This window comes from Mustela erminea, chromosome 17 (genome assembly GCF_009829155.1).
Source record: "Mustela erminea isolate mMusErm1 chromosome 17, mMusErm1.Pri, whole genome shotgun sequence".
Classification (NCBI taxonomy): domain Eukaryota; kingdom Metazoa; phylum Chordata; class Mammalia; order Carnivora; family Mustelidae; genus Mustela; species Mustela erminea.
Window position 1 is genome coordinate 1,990,048 of NC_045630.1, and position 27,137 is coordinate 2,017,184.

The 27,137-nt window shown below is 48.3% G+C and overlaps 1 protein-coding gene across 7 annotated transcripts in view; it reads right to left on the reverse strand.

The window, feature by feature from the left end:
• Positions 1-27,137, reverse strand: part of SCYL3 (SCY1 like pseudokinase 3) — a 43,261-nt gene that overhangs the window by 4,939 nt on the left and 11,185 nt on the right. For 6 of the 7 annotated variants that reach the window (XM_032318312.1, XM_032318318.1, XM_032318316.1 and 3 more), the window contains exons 3-11: positions 22,226-22,411; positions 19,778-19,891; positions 17,872-17,928; positions 16,606-16,708; positions 15,303-15,414; positions 13,484-13,561; positions 11,327-11,466; positions 9,912-10,096; positions 434-605 (exon numbers count right to left, since the gene is read on the reverse strand). In XM_032318312.1, the coding sequence (XP_032174203.1) occupies positions 434-605; positions 9,912-10,096; positions 11,327-11,466; positions 13,484-13,561; positions 15,303-15,414; positions 16,606-16,708; positions 17,872-17,928; positions 19,778-19,891; positions 22,226-22,411 (1,147 nt within the window). The remainder of the gene's footprint in view (positions 1-433; positions 606-9,911; positions 10,097-11,326; positions 11,467-13,483; positions 13,562-15,302; positions 15,415-16,605; positions 16,709-17,871; positions 17,929-19,777; positions 19,892-22,225; positions 22,412-27,137) is intronic. The other variant, XM_032318315.1, reaches the window with a different exon arrangement.

Genomic DNA, 27,137 nt, shown 5'->3' on the forward strand with positions numbered 1-27,137 from the left:
GGGCGCCTGGGTGGCTCAGTGGGTTAAGCCGCTGCCTTCGGCTCAGGTCATGATCTCAGGGTCCTGGGATCGAGGCCCGCATCGGGCTCTCTGCTCGGCGGGGAGCCTGCTTCCCTCTCTCTCTCTGCCTGCCTCTCCATCTACTTGTGATTTCTCTCTGTCAAATAAATAAATAAAATCTTTAAAAAAAAAAAAATCCTATACATGGACATGTGTGTATTAACATACATCTGTGTTTGTGTGCTTAACAAAAGGGAAGAAAAGATTCCCACTAAACTATTAAAACTGGTTACCTTACACACCCAGAAGGAACTGGGTTTCTTTACCGTTCTCTCTCATTTGATGGAAGACAACCCACCTGCATTACTTGTATAATGTTAAAAATCTTATTAAACATTTAAAATAAAAAGCTATACTTTTTAATCATTCTTACCTTCCGGGGAAAGGTCGACCGTTTTAGTAAAACTTGGGGCAGTGCGTTTGAAGATCTTGGTTCTTTCTCCTCCCACAACCACCTCTGGTCCAAGTAGAGACACCAGCACTGCCAGGCTGTGAAGAGTAATGGCCACAATGGAATCGCTGGTATCACGCAAGCCCAGTAACACCTAGGAGCAAATCAGGTAGTAAGTGTACACAGCCACGTTGCCAGCCTTTCTCCCCATAAACGAACAGCTGGGCTGCAGTCAGAATAGCTCAGATGTCTTTGTTTCTTACATTGGTGTCTGAGGTCAGTAGCTCTCAAACTGTATCAAAAACCAGTATTTTCCCCTCCTAAATAATCACGGACTGATACATTGTTAAAAATACAACAACAAAAATAAATACATTGGAAATAACAAAATTACTGTTAAACTACTATAAAAGGTTCTAGACTTGTCCAGGATGTGGGTCAGCTCCTGCCCCAGGACCAAAGGCAACTGGGCACTCCGGAGATCTCCGCTCTTAAACGCCAGCAGCACTGAGTATTCCGAGGAGACAGCCCAACAACGACTCATGGGGACTGACCCTGCTTCATGTCAGATCAGCTGAGAAAGGGTTCAGGGTAGAAGAGCTGTAGAGGACTCCAAATTCTTGAAGAATCGAAATACTCCAATCAAAAGACAGAGTGACAAGAGCCTATACCCGTGGCAAACAGGCTAACTGCAGACATGTAGTCTGACCACTGGCCCTAACTACCAGTGAGCCCACAGCAGTCAAAGTGTGTCACTGGAGCGGCCTGCGCTGAAGGCAAACGTGGCTCGGCCAGAACAGCAGGGTACACAAAGCACACTGGAGTGCCTGCTACAGATGACCTGGCAGGGAAGGCATTGCCGGGCACCACAGGACCGCTTCCACACAAGGCCGCTACCTTCAAGATGTAGCTGACTTCCCTAATACATAGAAACAGAGACAAAATGAAGAGCAAAGGATTATGCCCCAAATGAAACAACAAAAGAGCTAAGTGAAATGGAGATAAGCAAAATGCCTTATTCTTTTTTTTTTTTTTTAAAGATTTATTTATTTGACAGAGATCACAAGCAGGCAGAGAGGCAGGCAGAGAGAGGAGGAAGGAGGCTCCCTGCCGAGCAGAGAGCCCAATGCGGGACTCGATCCCAGGACCCTGAGATCATGACCTGAGCCGAAGGCAGTGGCTTAACCCACTGAGCCACCCAGGCACCCCCAAAATGCCTTATTCTAAGTAACTGTCATAAAGATACTCACTGGACTTGAGAAAAGAATGGATGAACTCAGAATTTCAACAAAGTTAGAAAATACAAAAAAGAATCCATCACAGGTGAATAATCAAATAACGGAAATAAAAAATACACTAGCAGAAATATCAGTTGACTAGCAGATGCAAAAGAATGGATCAGCAATCTGGAAGACACGGTAATGGAAAGCACCCAAACTGAAAAGAAAAAGAAAAAAAAATGAGAATAGGTTAAAGGAATTGAGTGACATCATCAAGCACAGTAACACTGGCATTAAGGGAATCCCAGGAGGGGAGAAAAGGAAGCAGAAAACATACGTTAAGAAATAACAGATGAAGATATCCCTAATCTGGGGGAGGAAAGATAACCTGATCAAGAAGCAAACAAGACCCTTAACAAGATTAACCTAAGAAGGTCCATGCCAAAACACATATAATTAAAGTGACAAAAAGTAACGATCAAGAGAATTTTAAAAGCAGCAAAAAAGCAAACAGTCAAGTAAAACCCTGTAAGACTATGAGCTGATTTTTCAGCAGAAACTCTGCAGGCCAGGGAGCATAGCGTGACATTCCAAATACTAAAAGGAAAATCCTACAACCAAGAATAATCAACCCAGCAAGGTTATCTTCCAGAATAGGAGAGAGAGAGAGAGCTTCCCAGACAACAGTTAAAGGAGTTCGTTACTAATAAACTGGCCTTACAAGAAACATTAAAAGAAATTATCTGAGGGGCACCTGGGTGGCTCAGTTGTTTGGGAGTCTGGCTTCAGCTTGGGTCCTGATCTCTGGGTCCTGCAATCCAGCTCCGCATCGGGCTCCCTGCTCAGTGGGGAGTCTGCTTCTCTCTTTCCCTCTCCCTCTGTGTGTATGCCCTCTCTTGCTCTCTCTCTCAAATAAATAAATAAAATCTTAAAAAAAAAAAGGAATTATTTGAGTGGAAATAAAAGGACATAATCTACAATAAGAAAACAATGAAAGGAAAAAATTTCACAGGTAAAAGCAAACATGTAGTAAAGGCAGTAGACTAATCACTTTTAGAGCCAATGCAGAAGTTAAAACACAAAAGTAAAATCAATTATGATCTACAAAAACAGCCAAAGAACACATAAAAAAAGATGTAAAATATGACCTCGTACACATAAAAGGGAAGTAAAAATTAAGTTCAAACATGTTCTAAAGAAAGTACTGAAGTGACCATCAACTTAATAGAGACTGCTATACACTAAGATTTTATACCTGGGCCAGTGGTAACCACAAATCAAACACTTGTAATAGCGACAGAAAAAGTAAGAGAAAGGAATCCAAGCACAACACTAGAAAACAAACTGCAGAGAAGAGACCAAGAAAAGAAAGGAATGGAGAAGAACTAGAAAAACAAAAAGAAAACAATTTTAAAATGACAGTGAGTACACATCTATAAACATACTTTAGATATGAACGGACTAAATGCTCTCATCAAAAGGCCCAAGGTGACTAAATAGATGAAAAACAGGACCCCTCAATGTGCAGCCCACAAGAGACTCACTCAGACCTAGAGACATGTACAAACTGAAAGGGAGGGACCAAAAAAGATATTCCATGGAAATGGAAGTGAAGAAAAGCCTAGGTAGCAACAGTTTATATCAGATAAAATTGACTTTAAAACAAAGACTGCAGCAGGAGACAAAGAGGGGGACAACATAATGATAAAGGGATCAATCCAAAAAGAGGACAGAAGATTTATAAATATATATACACCCACCATACAAGGAGCTACAGACACAGAGCAAATATTAACAGACATAGAGAAACTGAGTGACAGTAACTGTAGATGACTTCAACATCCCACCTACCCAGATGTAAAATCAATAAGGGAACAGTGACTTTGCATGACACATTAGACCAGAGGGACCTAACAGATATATACAGAACAGTTCATCCCAAAACAGCAAAATACACTTTCTTTTCAGGTGCACATGGGATATCTTCCAGGACAGATCACATGTTAGGCTACAAAACAAGTCTCAATAAATTCAGAAGACAGATTTACCAATCACAGTGGTATTAAAAACTAGAAACCAATTACAAGAAGAAAACCAGGAAATTCACAATTACATAGAGTTTAAACATGCTACTGAACAACCCATGGGTCAAAGAAGAAATCAAAGGAGAAAACAAAAAACCTTATGAGATAAATGAAAATGGTAAACAACATACCAGAGTTTATGCAATGCAGCCAAAGCAGTTTTAGGAGGAGAATTTACTGTGATACACAAATGCCTACCTCATGAAACAAACAAAATCTCAAACATTAACTTTATACCTTAAATAAGTGAAAAAATAAATGAAAATGAAAAAGAAAACAAAAAATTCAGAACTAAGAACTGGTTCTTTGAAAACAAACAAAATGGACAAATCTCAGCTGAACACATCAAGAAAAAAAGGACACAAATAAAACCAGAAATGGAAGAGATGTTACAACTGATACCACAGAAATACAAAGGATCATAAGAGACTACTCGTGAATAATTAGATGCCAACAAATTAGGCAAATAGAAGAAATAGATAAATTGCCAGAAATATACAACCTACTAAGACTGAATCATAAAGGAACAGAAAATCTGAACAGGCTGATTTTTGGTAAGGAGACCACATCATCGAAAAACTCCGGAAGAACAAAAGTTCAGGACCAGATGGTTTCACCAGTGAGTCACACCGAACACTCAGAGAAGAAATAATACCAAACACTAAATTGAAAAGATGCCTTCACACCATGCTTCCTGCAATGCTATTTATAATAGCCAAGACAGGGAACAACCTGTGTCCATCAACAGACAAATGGTAAGAAAGATGCGGCGTCTAGGACGCCTGCTCAGCCACGACGGAAGAGGAGGTCACGCCATTTGAGACGACATGGATGGACCTAGCGGGGGTTATGCTAAGGGAAGTGAGGCAGACTAAGAAAGCCTAACCCCACATGGATTTCACTCAGCAGGAGCCTGCTGCTCCCTCTCCCTCCTGCTCCCCCTGCTTGAACTCTCTGTCAAATAAATAAAATCTTTAAAAATTAATGAAATAAATAAAAAACAAAACACACACACAAATGAATAAGGAAACAAAAAGCAGAATCAGACCTGTAATACAGAGAACTGATGGTTGCCAGGGGGAGGGACTACAAGGGTGAGGACAGCGGAGGAAGAGGAGGGGAGACAGGCTTCCAATCGCAGTGTGAGTCAGTCCCAGAAAGCACGTGCACAGCGGCAGTACAGTGACGTGGCCGTGGCAACGTGGCAGGACAAATGAGCCACTGTCTCACACCTATCCGACTGGCTTCCGTCCCAGAGACCAGCGGTAACAAGGATGTGAGCTCGTGGAGAAGAGGGAACGCTGGTGCACCACCGCTCGAGGGGTAACTGGGGCAGCCACTGTGGAAAAGCAGGGAGGTTCCTCAAAAAGTCAGGAAGAAAAAAAAGAATTACCATAAGATCTACCAATTCCACTTCTCGGAATTTATCCAAGGAAAGCACTAATTTACACTGGAGCATACGCCGCAGCATTACTTACAGCACCAGAGCTATGGTCACCAAGTGTCCATCAACGGACGGAGGAATAAGGCAAATGTGATTTGACACATGTGCGCACACACGCACACACACGAACCTGCCATCCGCGACAACCTGGATCGACTCAGCACATCGTGCTCAGTGAAGTGAGAGACAAACCCTATAAGATCTCACTTACGCGTGGAATCTAAAAAAAGCCAAAACGGGTATCCGGCTGGCTCAGGCAGTGGAGAGCGAGACTCCTGACATCGGGGCTGTGGGTGCGATCGCTATGCTGGGCGTGGAGATTACTTATTAAAGATTGTATTTATACATCTGAGAGAGCGAGCAGGAGAGGCAGTCAGAGGGAGAGGGAGAAGCAGGCTCCCTGCTAAGCAGGGGGCCCAACACAGGGCTCAATCCCAGGGGCCTGAAATGAGGACCTGAGCGGAAGGCAGACGCTTAACCATCTGAGCCACCCAGGTGCCCTCCCCAAACTAAAATATCTTTAAAAATGAAAATAACAAAACGAGCTCATAGAACAGACCGGTGGTACCAGAGATGGGAAAGAGGATGGTGAGGAGGGGCCAAAAGGTACAAATTTCCAGTTATAAAATAAGTCAGTCAGGGGTCCCTGGGTGACTCAGTCGGTCAAGTGTCTGACTCTTGGTTTCGGCTCAGGTCATGATCTCAGGGTCATGAGATCCAGCCCCGGGTCAGGCTCCAGGCTCAGCACAGGGTCTGCTAAAGTTTCTCTCTCCCTCTGCCCCTCCTTGCACTCACTCTCTTTCTCTCAAATAAATCTAAAAAACAAAAGGTCATGGGGATGTAACATACAGCATAGTGACTATCACTAATACTACTTTATGGCATAAAGTTGCTAAGAACATAAATCTTACAAGTTCTCATCAAAGGAAGAAGAATTCAGTAAACTACATATGGTTACAGACGAACAGGTCTCACTGTGATGACTGTTTCACAATATACACAACTACTGAATCATGTGGTACACCTGAAACAGCTTATATGTTTATTATATCTCAATTAAAAACCCGTTTTACATGTTCACTCTCCTTATCTGTACGTGCGTAACTACAGGACCAGAAACAGTTGAGGGACAGAGCATACTTAGAACCCCTCGTCTCCATCCCTCGTGCTTATGTCCCCAACCCCTGCCCCTCTTCCCAGCTTTACACACACAAAGGACAGGACTTGGAACACTTGTCTTTACATCTGATGCACAGAACACCTGCCCCAAATGGAGCCAGCTATGACCTCCGTCCGGCACGAACTGGGATGTGGAGAGACCGGTTAGCTCGGTGGCTTGCTAGAAGGAGGACAATAAACTGGGAAACCACGGGGACAACCATGCTGGCCACGTGTACATCGAACACTGAAAGCCCGTCTTTGGGAACTCAACAGTGGGACAGATAAATGGAGAAAGGAAAGAACTGAAGACCGTCTGGCTGAGTCCCAGCGGCATGTGGTCTCCATGTGACATCCTTCTAGCCAAGTCTCTTTTGGCTTTAGCTTGTCTGAGTGGGTTTCGGTTACTCGCACCCGGAAGAAACTACGGAGATAGTCACGTGCAGCCCTCAGGAGACGCTTTGCTCTGAACCAGCAGAGTCATGTGCGCGGGTGGGGGGCGAGCAAAGCCACCCGCGCCAGCCAGATTCAGGCCCAGGGTAACCGGCCTCCCCAGGGGTGACAGCATGGCCTCCTGGGTGCCAGGAACTCTGGGTTCTGGTCCCAGCTCCTCTAGGAATTCTCATTATGACTTGACCCATCATTTAATTTTCTGGTCTGGCTTCCTCACTTATCTAAGATCAAGATTTCCAACATGACTCAGTAAGAGAACGTCAGGCCCAATGCTCACAAATCAGGCACTTTCTCAAAACAAAGCTGTACATGGGGCGCCTGGGTGGCTCAGTGGGTTAAGCCGCTGCCTTCGGCTCAGGTCATGATCTCAGGGTCCTGGGATCGAGTCCCACGTCGGGCTCTCTGCTCAGCAGGGAGCCTGCTTCCTCCTCTCTCTCTCTCTCTGCCTGCCTCTCTGCCTACTTGTGATCTCTCTCTGTCAAATAAATAAATAAAATCTTTAAAAAAAAACAAAAAAACAAAAACAAAGCTGTACAAATAAGCTACAGTGTGTTTTTTTCGCAAATGATTAGAATTTCAATGCTAGGGCACTCGGCAATCGTAACACAACAATCCTCCCTGGCCACAAATCCGAGAGTCCTCAAACCTCGCCTCTCACGAGCAGCTGAGTCCTGCCTGTCCACCGCCCCTGTGTCCCTCTCCCACGGCCAGCACCATGCATCCGCCCCAGACTTTTCCGGCCTTCTTGCTGGATGAACAGCTTCCCACCTGACCTCCTTTTCACTACCCCACCTTCCACACTGCTACCAAAGTGAGCTTCCCAGCGCATAAGTACCGGCCATGTGGGGCACCTGGTGGCTCCGTCAGTCGAACGTCGGACTCGGCTTTGGCTCCGGTCATGTCCCCGCAGCTGCGCGAGCGATCCCCGTGTCGTGCTCCCTGCGCTCGGTGCGGAGTTGGCTTCGGAGTCTTTCCCCCGTCCCACCCACCCGCACTTTCGCGCTCTAGAGTAATAGAATATACTTTTTCACAAATTGGCCAAGTCATTCCCCTACAGAGGAGGCCTTCACTGTCTGCACACACTGAGCACGGACACTGTCTTTGAGCTCGGCTCAGAGCCAACTCTGAGACGTAGGAGAACTGCATTTCGGAGACAGAGTGCTTCACCCCTCTTCGGCATTTTCAGACACCACAATGCCAGGGTAGCGGCGACTGCTGCAGACGTAAACACAATGTGCGGCGTGGTGGCCCCCTGGCCCTAAAGCCAGTCCTCCCAGTGTGGTCCCCAGTGGCCGTGCGCTGTCAGCCAGCACCTACCGAACCTGGGCTGACTCGCACAACCCACTGGAACCAGGAGAATGGAACAGAAGTGACACTGTCCATTCCTAACCTGTGCCTTGGGAGAGCTGCCCTGGCGCTTCCAGTAGCCCAGGGCAGCCATGTAAGAAGTTCACGGACAGGGCGCCTGGGTGGCTCAGTGGGTTAAGCCGCTGCCTTCGGCTCAGGTCATGATCTCAGAGTCCTGGGATCGAGTCCCACATCGGGCTCTCTGCTCAGCGGAGAGCCTGCTTCCCTCTCTCTCTCTCTCTGGCTGCCTCTCCGTCTACTTGTGATTTCTCTCTGTCAAATTAATAAATAAATCTTTAAAAAAAAAAAAAAAAAAAAAAAGAAGTTCACGGACACTGTCAGAGATGTGGCGAAGGGGAACAGCGGCCCTGCCACATCCCAAGATTATGTGGAAAGGGAGGCGCCGCTAAGCCCAGCCTTTCAGCCATCCCTTCCGAGGTGCCAGGGGACTGCTCCTCAGCTGACCTCGTGTGCGACAGAACCCCTAAACTGAGCCCTGTCAATCCAAAGATCTGTGAGGCCAAAATGGCTACTGATTTAAGGCACTAAGTTTTGGGGGAGCCCCAGCAACAGAAAACAAACATCTCTCTGTCCCACCTCCTAGCTCCTTGAAAGCAAAGTGTTACACACCTCTAAGGCCCCAGGACCTGAGACCTGGCATAAAAACAGGCCTTAGGAATCATTTCAAATACATTAATCTCATAGGAAAACAAATTATTTTAAAGCTCCTACAGGCTGACAGAAAGTTTTAAATCTTTTAAAACCTTGTACTGAGCTCAATATTGTCTCCTAAATATTCATGTCCACCCAAAATGTGACCTTAAAATGATGTTGCACTGGTTAGAGTGAGTCCCAAATCCAATGACCTGGATCTTTTTAAAAAGGTCAAGTGAAGGGACACCCGGGTGGCTCAGTGGGTTAAGCCTCAGCCTTCAGCTCAGGTCACGATCCCAGGGTCCTGGGATGGAGCCCCACACTGGGCTCCCTGCTTGGCGGGGAGTCTGCTTCTCCCTCTGCTGGCCGCTCCCCATGCTTATGCGTGCGCGCGCGTTCTCTCTCTCTGGCAAAAAAATCTTTAAAAAAAAAAAAAGGCCAAGTGAAGACACAGGGGAAAAGGCCAACCGAGGCAGACTGGCGCGACAGTTCCAAGCCAAGACACACCGAGGACCGCCGGGAGCTACCAGGAAGCAGGGCAGCCGGCATGGAAGGCTTCTCCCCTAGAGCTTTCAGAGAAAGCATGGACCCACAGACACCATGACCCCAGACTTCTAGCCTCCAGAACCGAAAGAGAATGGATTTCTATTGTGGTATTTGCTCTCCGAGACCCAGCACCAACAGCACAAACCTGAGCCCCGGGCAGGGGTCATTACCAGGTCCCCAGCGGCTGATAAACCGGCTGGAAGGCTCGGGTCTGAGTCATCTCACGCTGCTCTCTGTGATGACTTAATTATTTTATGGTATTTAATTATAGACACTTAACGATGTCTGTCACAAAACATCCACAAAGGATTCCTATTCCTTTTCCCCAAAGATTAAGCAAAGCAGAATCTGTTTTCCCAGGTTAAGACCAAATACGCTCGTTTAGCCACGTGCCCGTGTGAGCGGAGTGGAAATGCGACTCCGCTCAGCCCCTGCTACCCCCGCGGCTTTCACGCCCGCCGCCGCCTCCAGCCTCCTGAGCGAGGGTCTTCTGGCTCCAGGGCCGCCGCCTCCCCCCAGCCCCAGCCGCGCCCTCCACACCGAGCACCTCTGACCTGCGGCAGGATGACTTTCTTCAGCTGCTCCTGGGTGAAGTGCCCCACGTAGGCCTCCAGGTGGGACAGCAGCACCATCCGCACGTGCTCCTCGTGCACCTCGAACAGCCGCAGCAGCACCGGGATCACCCGCGACTGGAACAGGGCCGGCGACAGCAGACGAGACGGCTCCCCCGGCGCACTGTCTACCCCCGTCAGAGGCAGTTACGGAGGAAAAGGCAGACTGTCACTTCCGGGAAAGGAGCCCAAAGAATTTACTAACCGAGCCCAGGAGTCGCCCCACGCTCTCAGTACTCTTCCGAAGGAATTCTCAGGCCCAAACCAAAGGAAACCTTTTTGGTTGCCCCAAATCACTCAGGCTCAGTTTTCTCAAACACGCTGTACTTGTAGAAATATTTTTGAGATACAGGATCAGATTCAATTGAACAAAGCAAGCCTGTATTTTCATTGACTCCTGAATCACTAACTCTGTACACGCTGGTGTCATCACAGGAATTTCATACACTAGATTAGATCAATAGGGCTGCTTCACTTTCACCTCCCCAATGAGGAGGTGGCAAATGTCCTAGTGGGACTTGATGCTGGGGGTCCTCCCCCCCTGCTAGTTACGGCAGTGGTTACCAGAGACACCCCACCGTCATTCAGGGACCGTTATGAACAAGGATCGACAGTCCTGCAGGCCCATTTGTAAAAGGCTCCCCAGGTGACTCAGAAGCACACCCTGCTGCGTGTCCGACCGAGCAAGAGAACCACAGAGCTACAAAGAAAAAACTCAGGGAATGACAAAGGATATAAGGAAATTCTATGTTGTAAGAGAGTTACTTATAATGCTGCTTTGCTGCATCAAGATCTTTTAAGAAAAGAGATTCTGAAAGCACAATTCTGCCTAACACGGAATTCTACAGAGCGACGTTAATCCTCTGCTCTCTAACCTGGTACGCTGCCGTCCGCAGTGCTTATGAAGCTACGGAGGGTCCGAACAACACCCTCATTTCACACTCAGAAAAAACAGAAATTCCAAGTAGAAAAGTTATTTCCAGGCTTTCCAGTCTTTCCACTGGAAACACAAACTAAATGGGTACTCCTGGGGAGTCAGAAGGCACCGGCCTCACTGTAAATGCAGTCCCGTGAAGACGGAGCCGTCTCCCGACACCACGTGCGTCTCCTCTTCCAGCCGTGTGCGTGCGGGGACTCGTTTCCCACGTGCCAACTTCCCCGGAAGACCTGACTCTCCAGGGGAGGCTCCTTCTCGACCCAGTGGGTGCCGGCAGCCGCTCTGAGTCACAATGGTCACTCGGGCCAACAACTGTTCTCAGAGACAGACCTAACCACCCGCAGGAATCTCCCTCAGCTCAAACAAGGGCTCATCATGCCCAAACTCCTTAATGACCAATCATCCTTTGAAAAACATTCACCTTTTTTGGGGCCGAGCAGATGAGGAAGAAAACTCTTAACAGCGACGGGCTCCGCAAACACCAGCTGATTAAGCAGCAGCGGCACCAACCGCGAGGCTATCAGCTCCTCCGACAGGCCGCTGACTCTGTCCAGCAGGAACCTGGGGGCAGAGAAGAGGAGCCTGGGAACCTGGGGGTGACACTTCAGACACAACCCTCTCCGACCTCGGTCCCGGGGTGTGTGGGGGGGCACGGGGAATTGTGGCCGGGGAAGGTGAACAGGTGCTGACAAGGATTTTAGGAAAATGCAGAGGGTGCGAGACAAGGCTGCCGGGGCGCAGACAAGCTCCGACCTGAGCTAGGGAAGGGTTCACCAAACTGCCCGTGTTCACGGCACCGGGGTCCTCTCCCCCAGTAAGCCAGGAGCTTCCTAGCTGATTAAAAGGACTTTCTGCAAATTTAAAAAATGTAGGATATGAAATTGTCTCAAGTTTCCACGGTAAATAAAAATATAAGCTTTTGTTACTAAACTTCCTAAAATAACACACGTAAGAGCGCTCTGTGAAGAACACACAGGTGTCCGGGCCCCTGGAGGCTCATCGGGTCAGCGGCGGACTCCTGACTTCGGCTCAGGTCACCCTCTGGGGGTCGTGGGACTGATCCCCGTGTTGGGCTCCGGACTTGGGGGACGGGGCTCTGCTTGGGATTCTCCCTCTCTCCCTTTGCCCCAAGCCCTACTCCTTCTCTCTCTCAAGTAAGGAAATCTTTAAAACAAGGGGGAAAAAAAAGACGTAGGCATTAGGAAGTCATGGGGCAAGCTCCCCCTACAGCATGGCTGGCAGCAGACTGCCTCTCACTGCCCCCAACTGCTGTCACCCCACAGCCCGGGCTCCTTGGGACCGCAGCCTGGACGGCACCCCGCTCTGCTCCCCAAGCCCTGCTCCCCCAGCCGAAACACCGGCTTGCATCTCTTCCATTCTGAACTCATCCCTCCTGTGTCCACTGCCTTCTCTGGCTACTCTGTGCTCTCTTCTCGGAAGTTCTTGTCTCGCGAGGTTCTGCCCAGAGCCCGCTCCCTCGCTCCGGTCCCTGCGGAGCTCACCTGCGGCCTGGCTCCCCTCCCGCCAGCGGCTCCTCCTCAGCTGAGGCCGCCGGTGCCCCCGACTCCTCAGGGACAGGGACTCCCCCCACCTCCCCGCTTGTGCCTTTGCCGGAACACCGGGCTGCGCACATTTTCTGGCCCTCCTGTCCCCATCACTGCTTTGTCGCACCGGTCAGCTACCCCCTTACATGGCTGGGTGGCTGCCCCCCGGGTTACAGTTTGGGGCGCTGGGTGTCCCCCAAGCCTCTACTTTCTCTGCAGGCTGCGGTGCCCTAGTCCTCACTGCTGGCTCCGCGGCCGCCGCCGTCTCTCCAGGGCCAGTGTGGCCAGGTACCCACGCACATCTATGCCCACAGCCCCCCACACACTGCGCAGGGACCCCTGACCCCACATTGCTCACGTGCCCAGCGGCTGGGGCCTCTCCTGCGGGATTCTCTCATGCTCTTGGGGATCTCCAAGGGCTTGCCAATCTGATGGCGGAAGGCCCCCTTCTCTGTGCCTTCACTGTACCCCTGGAGCCTGCCACGGTCTATAGACTGATCCAAGCCCCTGGAAGAGCTCAGGCCGCGCCCTCCACAGACACCAGAGCGAGCCGCCCTGGGAGAGGTAACTGTCTCACGGCTTCTTTCACGGCTTTGATGCATGAAGCCCACTGCTCACCGACAGTGTTACTGGTCCTCACCGCCCCCCACTCTGGGAGGGTGCCCACCTCTCACTCACCCCTGCCTGGGGGTCTGCGCTCCGACAGGACCCAGCTGCTGGCAGTGCCATGCTTGGCTCGCACCGAGCCCTGCCTCTGTGCGTTAGTTCACGCTGTCCTGGGGCGCACACCACCTCCTCTGACCACCGCCGCCCTCCCCTCTGGGGTCTCAGGACGCCCCCCGCATCTCATCACTGTTTCCCCCACCAGAACCAACTGTCCATCCCAGGGCCTACCCGAAGGCCAACACAAAGGGTGTCCAACAAGCTTGGTCCGAGAAAGTAAGCGTGGACTCCTCTCTCCAGAACACCCCAAGTGAAAATATGGACTTAATCCAAGTTAAGTGAATTGTAAGCCCTTCACTTTCTGAACTTACTTGAAAAATTCCGTTTTCTCCTCTTCACTCTTCAATGTTAAACTTTTCAAGAAATTCACAACTTCTAGAAAATCATTCCTAAATGCCAAAGAGGAAAAAAAAATGTGCAGGACAATAGGTTAGTGAAGGCATGTTAAATACTGAAGCCATAAGCACAGACCACACTATGCTAAGGGCCAAGGAAGCGTTCTCCTGTGCCGCTTCGAGGAGAAGCAGTCATGAGACACACGCTCCGAACCAGCCGTGGAGAATCCAGCATTTTAAGAGCAGCAAAGAGATCTGTGAAGAGGATACGTGCTTCGGCGCACACTGTGCGCAAACACACCCTCGCAGACCCGGTGGTTTGAGCGGTCAGAGTCATCTGAGCTTCTGCTGCAACAGGATGTGGTGACATGAACTGTCCTGAGAGCAATGGTATTGGGTGACCAGCACCACCAACAGTGGTCAGATCTCCAGTCTGCTCTGGGGCAGAAGAACTCTGAGGGGCTTGGGCAAAGAGGCATCTCTCATGCCAGTCACAGGAATCTTCCCACTGCTCCCGCCCGAAGCAGGGAGGAGGGTGACGGGTCAGCAGGCGCACTCTGCTCAGCCCCCAGGCAGCACTGCTCCCGCCCTCCCATCCTGCGGGACGGGGCTGCTGGCCCACCCGCACGCAGCCCCCCAGCACAGCCGGCCCCCCGCATCTGCACATCTTACATCAACACCCCTTTCCCTCTGGCTCAGCAGCAGAGAAAAGCACAAATGTCTGTCTAATCCAGTGGGCTCCCATGTAACCAGCAGCTTCAGGAAGAGGGAGCCTGTGTGGGTTTTGGCTTTCTCTCCCATCTCTGCTTCAAATACAATTCTTACTAACAACTCTTACCACCAGTGATGAGATAATCTACTTGCTGTAAAGGACTGTCCTTTGTAGAGATCTTGTATCAAGGTAAATTAAATATTGGTATGAATTATAAGAAAGGACACAGAAATGCCTCTCTAGAAAGACTCTTGTAATGAGAAAGGTTTTGAACAGTTTCTTTGAAATGTAAACAATAAATAAAATTCTAATAACTAGAGTGACACTAGCTCTCTGCCCTGTTAAATAACACGGCCTGAGTCCTACCCTAGAGGTCCGTGCCCCGCTCCCAGGATAACGTTAGCTTTTGCTCCGCTCTGGTTTTCCCGGGGCTCCAACTGCACACTAGGGTCTTCAGTTTCAAAACAAGAGAAGATCGATTTCGCTAATAAAAGTTGCGACTTTGGGCGGTGGAAAGGAAGAGGAGGAGGACACCCAGTTACAACGGACCTTGAAGAGAGGTTCAAAACCATCTCTGAGTCCAGCGACAGGGCTACCGCTCTAGCGCGCCCCCACCCGCGCCTCTGCGCTCCTCTTCCACCGTGTCACTAAACCGAGAAGACAATCTTCTGCCTGAAGAGAAACGAGCTCCTCTCCCCCAACAAGAAAAAATTTCAACAGTAACAAATTCTTATCAACAACAGGACAGCAGCAGAATCAGCTCCCTGATGGCTGCCAACGGCGGACACAGCCTCGCCTCTGCATCGGCCCAAGTCCTAAGGGCCCCGGGCTGTGGCCTCCAGACTCAGACTCCAGCCTTCGCCACAGTTCAAATTTCTCAGACTTCCTGTGGTAAGACCCCGAGAGGCAGCCCACCCCTGCCCTCTGCTGCCCCACGTGGACGCGATCGAACCTCTCCTGACCACGAGCGGCAAGCACAGGCCAGAGTGTGTGCCCGGGGCCGCCACAGCGCACGGCCGGACACAGGGTCCGAGGGCAGGCCGGTGGCGGGGACAGCCCACCAAGCCCGCCAGGCGCCCTCACCTGAAGAAGTCATGGGACAGTAAGGTGCGGAGCGCTGGCCGACATTTTGGAAGGGGATTCAGCAAGGCTGAGTGCAAGGTCTGTTGCAAGCTGGAGAGAACGTCCGCTGAAACTGAAATCCAGAGCGACAGTTAGTTTCCAATGCCTTCTCCCTGCTTCCAGGACCTCTATAGCTGGAGACTGACGAGAGCAAAAACCAACCTGTAAAAGCCCAAACAAACAAAGGCCTGGCTGTTGCCAAACAGCTTCCTGCTCGCCTGAAGCCAGACTCCGTGGCCAGAGCAGAAAACGCAGCTGCCCATGCAGCCAACACCGCCCCCCTGGGCCTTGCCGTGGAGCCCCTCACCTCCCGGCTGTCCTGTCTGGAGGACAAGCTCAGCCGTGGGAAGGCTGGAGAGGTGGCAGGTCCCTAGGCCTCCCCCACCAGGTTCCTCATCCCCAGAACACAGCAGGTTGCTGGGACGACTGTGTTTTCTGATCGCCCAAGGACGGCATGTAATGACCACCGGTCCAGACTCAGTGGGGTAGTAAGTTTGGCCCCACGAGAGAGGCCTTAGAGCCCCAAGGGTATAATTCTCAAGTATTTCTAGGCTGAGACGATTCCAAGCCAGCAGCTGAATGATGCTTGTGACTCCAGAACACTGCAGACACCGGGGGGAGGAACCACATCAGAGCTTCACGGAGCTCGGGCCGCGTGTGACCCGGCCAGCAGGGGCCTCCCGGGGCAGGCGCCCCCGAGCCCCCCGCCCGTCAGCAGGCTCCAAGCGGCCACTGGAGCACTTAAGAGAGAAAAAAACAGCGTGCTCAGGAACCTGGGCTCTCCAGGGCCGCGAAAGAAAAGGCAGTAAGTACATTATACCAAGAAGAAAAAAATCAAAAGGGCTCGGAAAGAATAAAGGGATGTTAAGCTTTGGATTCATAAAAAATGTTGAATCCTCCTCTTTCCTTCAGGTCGCTTCACATCAGTCCGCACCAGCGCTCACTTCCGTGGCCGGCCAGGTAAGGAACGCAGGCTTCGGCCCGCAAGGACCAATCCCAGTAAGTATCCCGAGAGTGACCGCGGATACCCAGAGTCAGAGCTGAAAGTGGCTCCTACTTAAAAAGCTTTACGTCTGCAAAGTAAAGAAATCAGAGCTTCTTTCAGCAGGGAACCTGCTGTTAAGATCTGCCCTAGACAGGTTATGTGGTGAGCAACAGGTTCCTCCCTGCGATCAAAGCCCGCAGTGCTCTGAACCCACACGGAGCAGGCTGTGAATGACCTTCCTACTTACTCTGTGGATGTAGCAGCACAACCCCGACTCACCCTGTCTGCTTAAGATTGTGAGCAGACTTTCCACCAGGGTCCCAAATGCATAGGCGTCCCGGGCATGTCCGTGTGACTCGGGCAGGGTCGTGAATTCTGGAGACTGAAAGCAGGAAAGATGAGTAAAACCAGAGAATCTGCCTTACACACCGGATCTCAGTTTTCTCTGAAGCCCTGTCCCATATCTGCATTTATGACACTCCAAGCTAACCTTACGGTACCAGCCACAAGCCTGTAGGCTTCCACAGGATGAGGGAAAGGAATTTATCAAAGACTTAAAAATATCAAACAAGGGCAAAAAGAAAACAAAAGGGCTAAACAGGATATGTCTGAGGCTTTCAAAAATATTTCTGACTGCAACCCAGATTTTTAAAATTTTTATTATTATGATCGTTAGTGGCAGTAGTACATACACATAAGTATAAATACACACATAATGGAAATAAAAGTTTCATAAAACAATACTCAGCCTTACTACCTACAGAACTTAATGAGATTTTCTATTTTACTCTTTTTTCTCAAAGCTTGTCAGAACCTCTAATTTGATTTAAAACCCCAAAATCAGTCTGAAAAACACTAGTACATACACACGGTACCAATCTGGATCAACAGGGCTTATTTCAAGGCCTGGGTCTATACTCAAGTTTGGAGTTGGGTCTGTTTCCCGTAAAGCAGTTAAATGTGTCTCTGGGGATCACTGTCTGTTTACAGTAGTTACGAAAACAGATTGAGAGGAAGCAACTTCCTCACATTTACTGGTCAATACAACCTTTCTTCACCAGCAGCTGGTGGTAAAGACCAGAAACAGAATTGAAAGGTTCATCGACTTGGCAGGGAAATCTGTAGAGGGAACCTTCGTCACACAAGATTATTAATGCCAATAATCACTCTGCTGTGTCTCGGGGACTCCCAGCTCATAACCGACAGGCCAATGCGTGGCTTGGGGGAAGCGCAGGAGGGGCTGGGGCGCTACGTCCCCAGCTCTTCGGGCTTCCAGCAACATACAAAGACCATGAAGCGGGGACCAAGCACCGGCCCTCTCCGTTCACACAGTAGCACAGGTGTCCGTACCTCCAAAAATGGAAGCGGACTGTCAAGAAAACGGCTCCCTGCTGTGGTGATGAGATTAGTCTGAGAAGCTGTCATAGCCAAAGGCGTTAGGAGGCATCCACGACTTGGCCAAGAAAGAGGGGGCAGGCGAAAGGTTACATTTCATACTCAGTTACCCAAAGAAGCCTTCGTTACAGCTGAAGCGTATCATCTTACCATCTCTTCAGGAGGGATAGATGCTGGGTCTCTGACTGACTGAATACTCCTCAGAAACTAGAGAAATAAATTAAGGAAAATAATTCATACATAGGTTTGGTGAACCAGTCTCTCATACCAAGTTACAGAAGCAACCAGCAATGGAAACAGCAGCAATGATGCCTTCACACCAGTGCTGCATGTTCAACACACACATCTGAAATCTGCGAACTGAAACCTGGCCCAGCGCGAGGCTCAAGAAAACACGGTTAGGTCCCTCGCCTCACTCCTCAGCGGGGCAGGTACCCTCTGCTGTTCAGAGGCTTCTCTGCATCTCACTCCCTTGCACTAGTCATCGGGGATACGTCTTTCTTATCCTGCCTAGTTACTGACAAATAAAAGGCTTTTCTAGCATAAAACAAATCCCTCATTAATCTTCTGGTCGAGTCAAGTCAATCTTAAGGAAAAGTTGAGGACTTTATGAGCTACACAGATGATGTCCACAGAACAAGGACACTGATTCACTGATTTGAAGACTATTGTTCAAGAGCTTCTATGTTCCAAACACCACTCAAGGCACGAGAAATACAAAAGGAATAGGACAAACTCCCTGGCCCAGCCCGGTACTCACGACCGAGAATGTAAGCTAGCAATCTGAGTGACACGCCGAGCGCCGTGGAAGCACAGGGGGAGCAACAGATTTCACTGGGGAGGGAACGCCCAGGGGAAGGCGCCACAAAGAGACTCAACTAGACTGTGGACTTCTTCTGGAGGATGTCCCATCCTCCAGAGAGCCCCGGGAATGAGGCGCCCAGCAACGGAATGGCACGCAAGGGCAGAAGAGGTACAGGATACCGGCCCTGAGAGAACACGGGGGGGTGGCCAGAGCGCAGCTCAGTGACTGGAAGTGGTACTTGAGGCTGAAGGGAGGCTGGGGAAGAGCCTGCGGAGGGCCTCCCAGGCCACGGTGAAGACTCTGGAACATGAGTCACAGGATGACTTACGTGCTGTTACACTAATTAGATGTAAGGTGAATTCTAAGAAAGGGATTGACTGAGGCAGAAATATTATGAGAGGAGCACCTCTGTGGTGGAAGGAGCATTTGAACTGGGCGAGAGGCCACGAAGGTGCACATTTAACGTGGCTCACGTGTGGAAGCCCCACAAGAGAACGGGGAAACCAGACACAGCCAGTAAGTCAGCGAGCCGCCATCTCCACAGGGCTGCCATGAGGGGCCTGGTTTGGTTTTGTTCTGTTTTTCAGAAAGAGCAAGCCTAGCGGCAACAGGCAAAATAGTAAAAACAAGAAAAAACAGAAGAGAAAGGTTCATCAACTGAGGAGGGAAATTTGTAGATCCTGGTCAGACAAACCATGAAGAGGTACAGAGGCAGCGACAACACAGCCCGCCGGGAGGATTAAGATGCGCGGGTCTCGACTCCGGCTGGTAGGACACAGTGTGTGTCTGTGGACACCGTGGACGGTTGTAAACGAACATCTGTTCTGTACCTAATGCACACCAGGCACCACTCTGGGCGAGACTAAATCTAAGACTCTCACCCCCTCAAGAAGCTCAACACTGGCAAAGAAAACAGACACACGAAGGTCATTTCAACACTCGACATTAGGTGATGTGATTAAGTGCAGGTACTCGAGGAGCAGCAGGCAGGAACATTCCACTAAAAAGCTGACCGAGCCAGTTTACCTCTCAGTCTGTTTCCTCAGCGACCAAATCGGGAGACAAGAAGAATGGAGGCGGGGGCCCCTCTGAAGAATAAGGCCCAGCGTTTTGGGAACACGAGCACCGACGGTGAAGTCACGTCCCTAGACCTGCGCTGGCCCTAGCGCTGCAGAAAGTCCCCAGGCAGGACCCACATACCAAAATGCTACCCAGTTCTGAGAGGCACCAAGGGCCCATCCCCTGGCTTACCTCGGGTGTGGCCTGAGGAACTTTGCAGACCGTCTCCATCCCTCCCAGCTTCCAGTGCCCGTCCTCGCTCACAAACACAGACGACGAGCAGACATTGTTGTGCGTTAGGTGTCCCTGGAGAAAAGAGCAGGAGGCTGCCACTAGAATTTCTGAAGCAGGAGTTTAAAAAAACTAAATACTGAACACCAGGAAGAGATACGGTGAGTCATCCCACTGGCGGCGCGAAACATGGAAGGACAACGGGAAGGAACGAGGGATGGGATGAGCCTGGCTCGGCCCCGTGAGGCCGGGGAGCACCACACGGCCACGGAGGGCTCTTCCTCTGCTGCCCGTCCCTGCTTCCGCCGGCGTCTGGGGACCCGAGCTCCTCAGACGTGAGGTCACGTCTTTACAGCCGACATCGTTTGCTTCCGTCCTTTAACGATAGTTTGATACAGTTTACCTTTGCTCCCACAGGCTACTGTATTGTTTTTCTCCTCTAAGTTCTTTCTCACCTAAATTCTATCACAAACCCAGACCCACTTCACCTGAAATCTTGTCAGCAGGCATTTAAAAATCCTGCTCGAGGAAGAGGAAAATGGAATTTTCCCCCACAGACCACCAAAGTGCCAAAATTTAAAACTATATAAAAAAACAAAACAACCAGCCAAATAAATGAGAAGAAGAAAATGAGAACAGGATAGAAGTGTATTTTGTTCCAAACCAAAAATCATTTCAGTAGACAAATGTATTTTAAATATTCTATTCACTAGGTCAAGTATGTGCAAATTTTGATAGGGAACACTCCAAGATACATATATATATTCTAAAGGAAGGTTCAGAACAGTGTATACGGGATTTTTACATTTGAAAAAAACAAAGGAGAATAAGCACAGGGACATGTGGTTCATACGCACACAGGCCCTCTCGGGACTAAGAGGCTGATCACCGTGGGGGCTTCTGGACAGAGGTGAGGGGCTGCATGCTGGGTGGGGGGCTTACCCTTCCCTGCATGTACTCTCACACTATTCAAACTTTCTACCATGTGCATGTACCTTCTCCAACAAAGAAAATACTCCTTCATGTGAAGCACTAGTAATTCTTCTTTATATGAATCTTAGACATATATATATATATATATATTTTTTTTTTTTTTTAAAGATTTTATTTATTTATCTGACAGAGATCACAAGCAGGCAGAGAGGTGGGCTCTCTGGGGAGCAGAGACCCCAATGCGGGGCTCCATCCCAGGACCCTGGGATCATGACCTTAGCCAAAGGTAGAGGCTTTAACCCACTGAGCCACCCAGGTGCCCTGTATCTTAGACATATTTTTAAAAGGTGATAAATCCAAGATGATATCCGGAATCTGTCTCCAATTAACAGAAAAAGTTAAAAAAAAATACACTGAGATGAGTCAAATGCCAGTGTTTCTAACTGGTGACTGGTAACTTTTCATCTTGGAGGACTGCCAAAGGCCTCACTCAGTACTTAATGGAATGTAAATTCCATTAAGATATCACTCAATAGGGGCACCTGGGTGGCTCAGAGGGTTAAAGCCTCTGCCTTCAGCTTGGGTCATGATCCCAGAGTCCTGGGATCAAGCCCCCACATCGGGCTCTCTGCTTGGCGGGGATCCTGCTTCCTCCTCTCTCTCTGCCTGCCTCTCTGCCTACTTGTGATTTCTCTCTGTCAAATAAATAAATAAATTCTTAAAAAAAAAAAGTAAGGTCAATAATACTGTCACAAAATAGACCAAAAGTAAACCTAAGACTATATGCTTATCTCTTAAGAGCAAACCTGAGCGCAGTGTTAAGAGTCTGTCTCCTGGGGCGCCCGGGTGGCTCAGTGTTCACCTTCGGCTCAGGTCACGATCCTGGGATCGTGGGATCGAGTCCCCATGGAGCTTCCTTCTCCTCCCTCTCTCAGTGCCCCCCTCCCCATGCTCACTCTCGCTCCCTCAAATAAATAAATAACCTTAAAAAAAAAAAAAAAGAGGCCATCTCTCAGTAGACACCCACTCAAATGACAACGGGTATGTAAAGCTCTGCCTTTTCCTAAGAAATGGTCATTTCTTCCTTCAAAATCTAAAATGTCACAGAACTCCGGGGACCAAACAGGAACTCTGGTTTACAGCAACACTGATGATAAGGCTTTCTCTTTTTCTTAAGAATAGTAATACCCGATGCAAGTGTTTTCAGGTAAATATTTCCCCCAAACCAGAGGGAGACAGTAAACCGAAATAAAGTCCTATAAAAATAAAGTTCTACAGAAAACTGGCCAGAGAAGCCTTGCCCACTGCACACACCACCTGTCTGGAGCCCTTCTCATGCCTTCCGACAAGCTCGTCTCCCACAGGAAGATTCACGTGAGAATTTCTGTTCCTTCCCTAACTTAGAAGCACTCCCACACAGGCCGGCCCTCCCGTCTGTGTCAAGGCCCCAGGGCAGCCTGTGTCTGCGGTACTTACTCTGTCGTGAAGGAAGATGAGAGCCAGCAGGATGTCGTAGATGCCCGCACAGACCTCAGCGGAAGACAGCGTTTCTAAAGCCACTTCCAGAGGCTGCACTCGCTCAGTGACTAGATGAATCCCATCTGCCTCCACAGTGCAAGATAAAAATCTCAGCAGGCAAGGGTGACGGAGTGTCTTCAAATGCTTTAAAGATACAAACGCAAGGGGTGGGAGAGTTCATGACTCCAAACCAGACTAACCGTAGTTTCTTATACATCGCAGCCCGAGTCAGAACACGGTTAGTTCCATTCAAGGTCCCTCCCAGCTCCCTACTTTCCTCACCTACCCCCCTAAATCTCAAACAAGGCACAGGAAAATCTGTGACCTGTTCTGACTTCCTTCACTTTACCAACATTTAAAGGATTCTATAGAGACTTCAGGTTCCCTTCCGACAGTGTAAGCCCCTAGGAGCCCGGGCCTCTCCACGACACGACCATATACTCTGAACAAAGTACCCCAACAGTGACCTGAGAGCTCAGCAAGGTAAACAAGAGCACACAGACTACACAGGGGAGTCAGGATTGGCCAAAGAGACCCCTGTGGGAGTAGGTGTTCTGCCGGCCCTTCTCACAGCTGTGTGCTAAAGGCAGGCCCTGCTTGGGAGGGCAGTGTAGCAGAGGGGGCTGAAACTCTGACCGAGACCTTGGCAGCTTTCTGGCCAGAAGGGGGACAGAGAGGAGTCCAGACAAGCCTGAGTATGAGGCTATTCCAGAGGGGAAGGAACTGGAGAAGGAGATGCTCTGGTTATCTATTATACCCACTTGGGTCTCAGACTAACTCCTGAATCAAGCACGGACAAAACAGACCCAAACCGGCGTAGCCAACTTTTGAGAAATGAACTGAGGTTAGAACTACCGTGCACAGGAAGGGTGCAGGCGAGCAGCTGGAAAACTTGAAGCCTGAACCAAAGGGGATGGACTGCTGAATCAAAAACCTCAGTAATCTCTAGAAGACTTTAACACAACCAAGAGTCAATGCAACATGACATTCAGAATGTGTGGGATGCAACCCAAAATGTTCCTACTCAACAAAGAACCATAAAAAAGTGAAAAGACATCCAAGAAATACCAACCCCGAGATGGCCTAGATAACAGAACTCTTAGGAAGAATGTAAGGCCATTTCCCCACTATGTTACAACCATTCTTCACTAGAGATAAAGGAAAACAAGAAATAAACAGAAGTTCTCAGCAGAGAAAGAAATGTAGGAAGGAAAAATAAAATATTAGAAACTAACCCAATGATTGGACTCAACAACAAAATGCAGACTGATGTAGAGGCAGGAGTCAGTGAACCTATGCTAACTAGTCTGAAGAACAAAGCGAAAAATTTCTTTTTTATTTTTTTTAAATGATCACAGCATCAAGAAACTGTGTGGGGCGCCTGGGTGGCTCAGTGGGTTAAGCTGCCGCCTTCGGCTCAGGTCATGATCTCAGGGTCCTGGGATCGAGCCCCGCATCGGGCTCTCTGCTCAGTGGGGAGCCTGCTTCTCCCTCTCTCTCTCTCTCTGCCAGCCTCTCTACCTACTTGTGATCTCTCTCTGTCAAATAAATAAATAAAAATCTTAAAAAAAAAAAAAGAAACTGTGACAATAATAAAGGTCTAACATACATAACTGGAGTCCCAATAAAGAGAAGGAAAGAACTGGCACATAAAAAATGTAATGGCCTGAGAACTTTCCAAATTCAGCCAAATACTTAAGTTTACAGATTTAAGAAGTTCAATAAACACAAAACAGGGTAAATCAAAGAAAACTACATCACACACGTTATCGTCAAACTGGAGAAATCAGATAAATTAAAAAATCTCAGAGGCAGCTAGAGAAAACCATTATTATGTGGAAGGGAATGACAATTTGAGTGATGCAAACTTCTCATCGGAAAACACAGAGGTCAGGGCGCCTGAGCAGCTCAGTGGTTGGGCGTCTGCCTTCGGCTCACGTTGTGATCCTAGGGTCCTGGGATGGAGCCTGCGTGTCCTGGGATCGAGCCCCGCACCGGGCTCCCTGCTCAGTGGGAAGCCTGCTTTTCCCTCTCCCACTCCCCCTGCTTGTGTTCCTTCTCTCGCTGTATCTCTGTCAAATAATAAACAAAAAAGAAAAGAAAACACAGAGGCCCAAAGACAAAGGGGAATACTTACTCTAAAGCACTGACAAAAAAAACCAGTATCAACCCTGAATTATTTAGCAAAAATATCCTTCCGGGAAAAAAAAGTAAAATAAAGGCATTTTTGATGATGGAAAACAGAAAAGTTATTGCTAGAGGACCCACCCTAAAAAAAAATGCTACAGGAAGTTCTTCAGGCTGAAGAGGAAATGACACCAAAGGGAAACGTGGATCTCCAGAACTGAAGGAAGAGCGGCAGAAATGGTAAGTATCAGGATGGATTCCAAGGCCCCACGTTGGCCTCTTGGGTAAGCTGCGCAGGACTGTGTGGAGCAGACGCGACGCTGCTGGGTCAGGTTCTCCACGTGAGTGACGCACAGGGAACCCCCGAACACCACAGGTTTAAACTGTGTCCATTTCTATGCAGACTTTTTCAACAAACAGTGCACGGTGCTGTACAAGGCTTTTCCTTACGACTTTCCCAGTTAACATGTGTTTTACTTTACCTTATTGTAAAAATACAGTATATAACATGTATCAAGTAAGATATGTTATTGACTGTTTATATTATCAGCAAGTTTTCCACTCTACAGTACCTTACTAGCAGTTAAGTTTTGAGGGAGTCAGCCCAGTTGTGCGAGGAATCAGTACCTCTAACCCCAATTTAACCATGGGCCTGTGTGTGTATGGCATTGATATGTATGGAACAAAAGGACAGCAGGGTTGGGGCTGGAGATTTCTATCTAATTCCAAGCCTCCTATGTTTTATGTGAATGGTACAATTCTAACCCCAGACAGATGACGATGAGCTAGTTATTAAACTGAAATCCTGGGGCGCCTGGGTGGCTCAGTGGGTTAAGCCACTGCCTTCGGCTCAGGTCATGATCTCAGGGTCCTGGGATCGAGTCCCGCATCGGGCTCTCTGCTCAGCAGGGAGCCTGCTTCCCTCTCTCTCTCTCTCTCTCTGCCTGCCTCTCTGCCTACTTGTGATCTCTGTCTGTCAAATAAATAAATAAAAAAATCTTTAAAAAAAAAAAAACTGAAATCCTTAGGGCAACCATTAAAAAAAAATATAAAGAAATATAGCAGAGAAATCAAGATAAAATGAAATACTAAGGGCTATTTTAATAAACCAAAAAAAAAAAAAAAAAAACCCACAAAGAGAGAGAAGGGGAACAGAAGAATAAAATCCAAAAGGGGGCAAATAGAAAACAAATAACAAATAATAAAATTCAACAACATTAACAATTCCATGAAATGTTAATGATCTAAACACTCCAATTAGGAGTAGATATAAGAGAAGACCCAACAATATGGTGCCTATGAGACTTACTTTAAAAATAAATTCGGAGACAGGTGTGTGGAAAGAAACCAAACGGACAGAAAAGGACATGCCGCGAAGACATGAAGCATAAGAAGGCTGGAGTGGACATATTCTCATCAGAGAAAATACACCTCAAGACAGTACATTGCAAGACATCAAATGGGACAGTTTTTTAAGAGTAAAAGGACAATTTGTTAAAAAGGCATCACAATTATGAATGTGTAAGCCCCTAACAGCAGAGCCTCAAAATACACACAGAGCAAAAATAAAAGGGAGAAGCAATTCCATGATTCCAGGATCACCTAGAGATTTAAAAACTCCTCTCTCAGCAATCAATTGAACTGGCAAAAGTAAACAAACAAAAAAATAAATGAAAGCATAAGAAACCTGATCAAACTGACAGTTGGAAAACAATATCCAGCAACTGCCGTACACACGCTCTTCCCAAGCCCAGGAGAACGAGTTCAAGAAACACTCCACACCAGGCTACAAAATCATTTTAAATGGATAAGCACCTTAGCCATCTTTTGTTGATCTTGCTTTCTTCTTTTTTTTAAGATTTTATTTATTTATTTATTTGAGAGAAAGCATGAAAAGGGGCAGGGTCAGAGGGAGAAGCAGACTCCCTGATGAGAAGGAAGCCCGATTCAGGACTCGATCCTGGGACTCCAGGATCATGACCTGAGCCAAGGGCAGTCGCTTAACCAACTGAGCCACCCAGGTGCCCTTGTTTTCTTACTTTTGACCTCACTATTTAATCAAGCACTTAATCCCCTTAAAAATATTTTACCGTCTTTAAAATTGTTGCCATTTTATTAATCTAGAAAAGTTAGCATTAAACATTTTAGCTCACATACTTCACACCAGTAGCAACGTTAGATGAGAAGCTCATATATGTACCTACAATATACATTTTTGATTTACATATATAAATAAAATACAAATACCATAAAATCCCTACAAGATAGAATGTACCAAAATAAAAGATTGAAAGTAAATTAAAACACTCTCGATTTTCTCCCCCGAACTGCAATGAATCAGTGCACAGCCCCGAGGTTATGGATGTCCCACTTTCGAACTCCTGCCGCGCATTAATTTCCGCGCACACACCGTTCTCTGAGCAGACACAGAGCACATAGAGACAGAAGACAAGTGCGTGACCATGCTGGGTCTGACTGTGAGAGGCGATCTGCAGGGTTATCAGCTACAGACTTCCCAAGCTTCCCTTGTGCTGCATGTTGTGGAAAATCTGACCTAAGTCACTCAGACCGGTCGTCCACGATGCCCAACCCAGCTAGTAATAACTGTATCATTGACAACAAAATTTAAAATGCCGGAATAATGGTTTTCCTTGCAAATCACCCAGATTTTCTAAAAGAAATGACATGGCCTTCGATCTCTGGGGTCTGCCCTGCAAAAGGCACTGGACACTGAAGAAGCCTC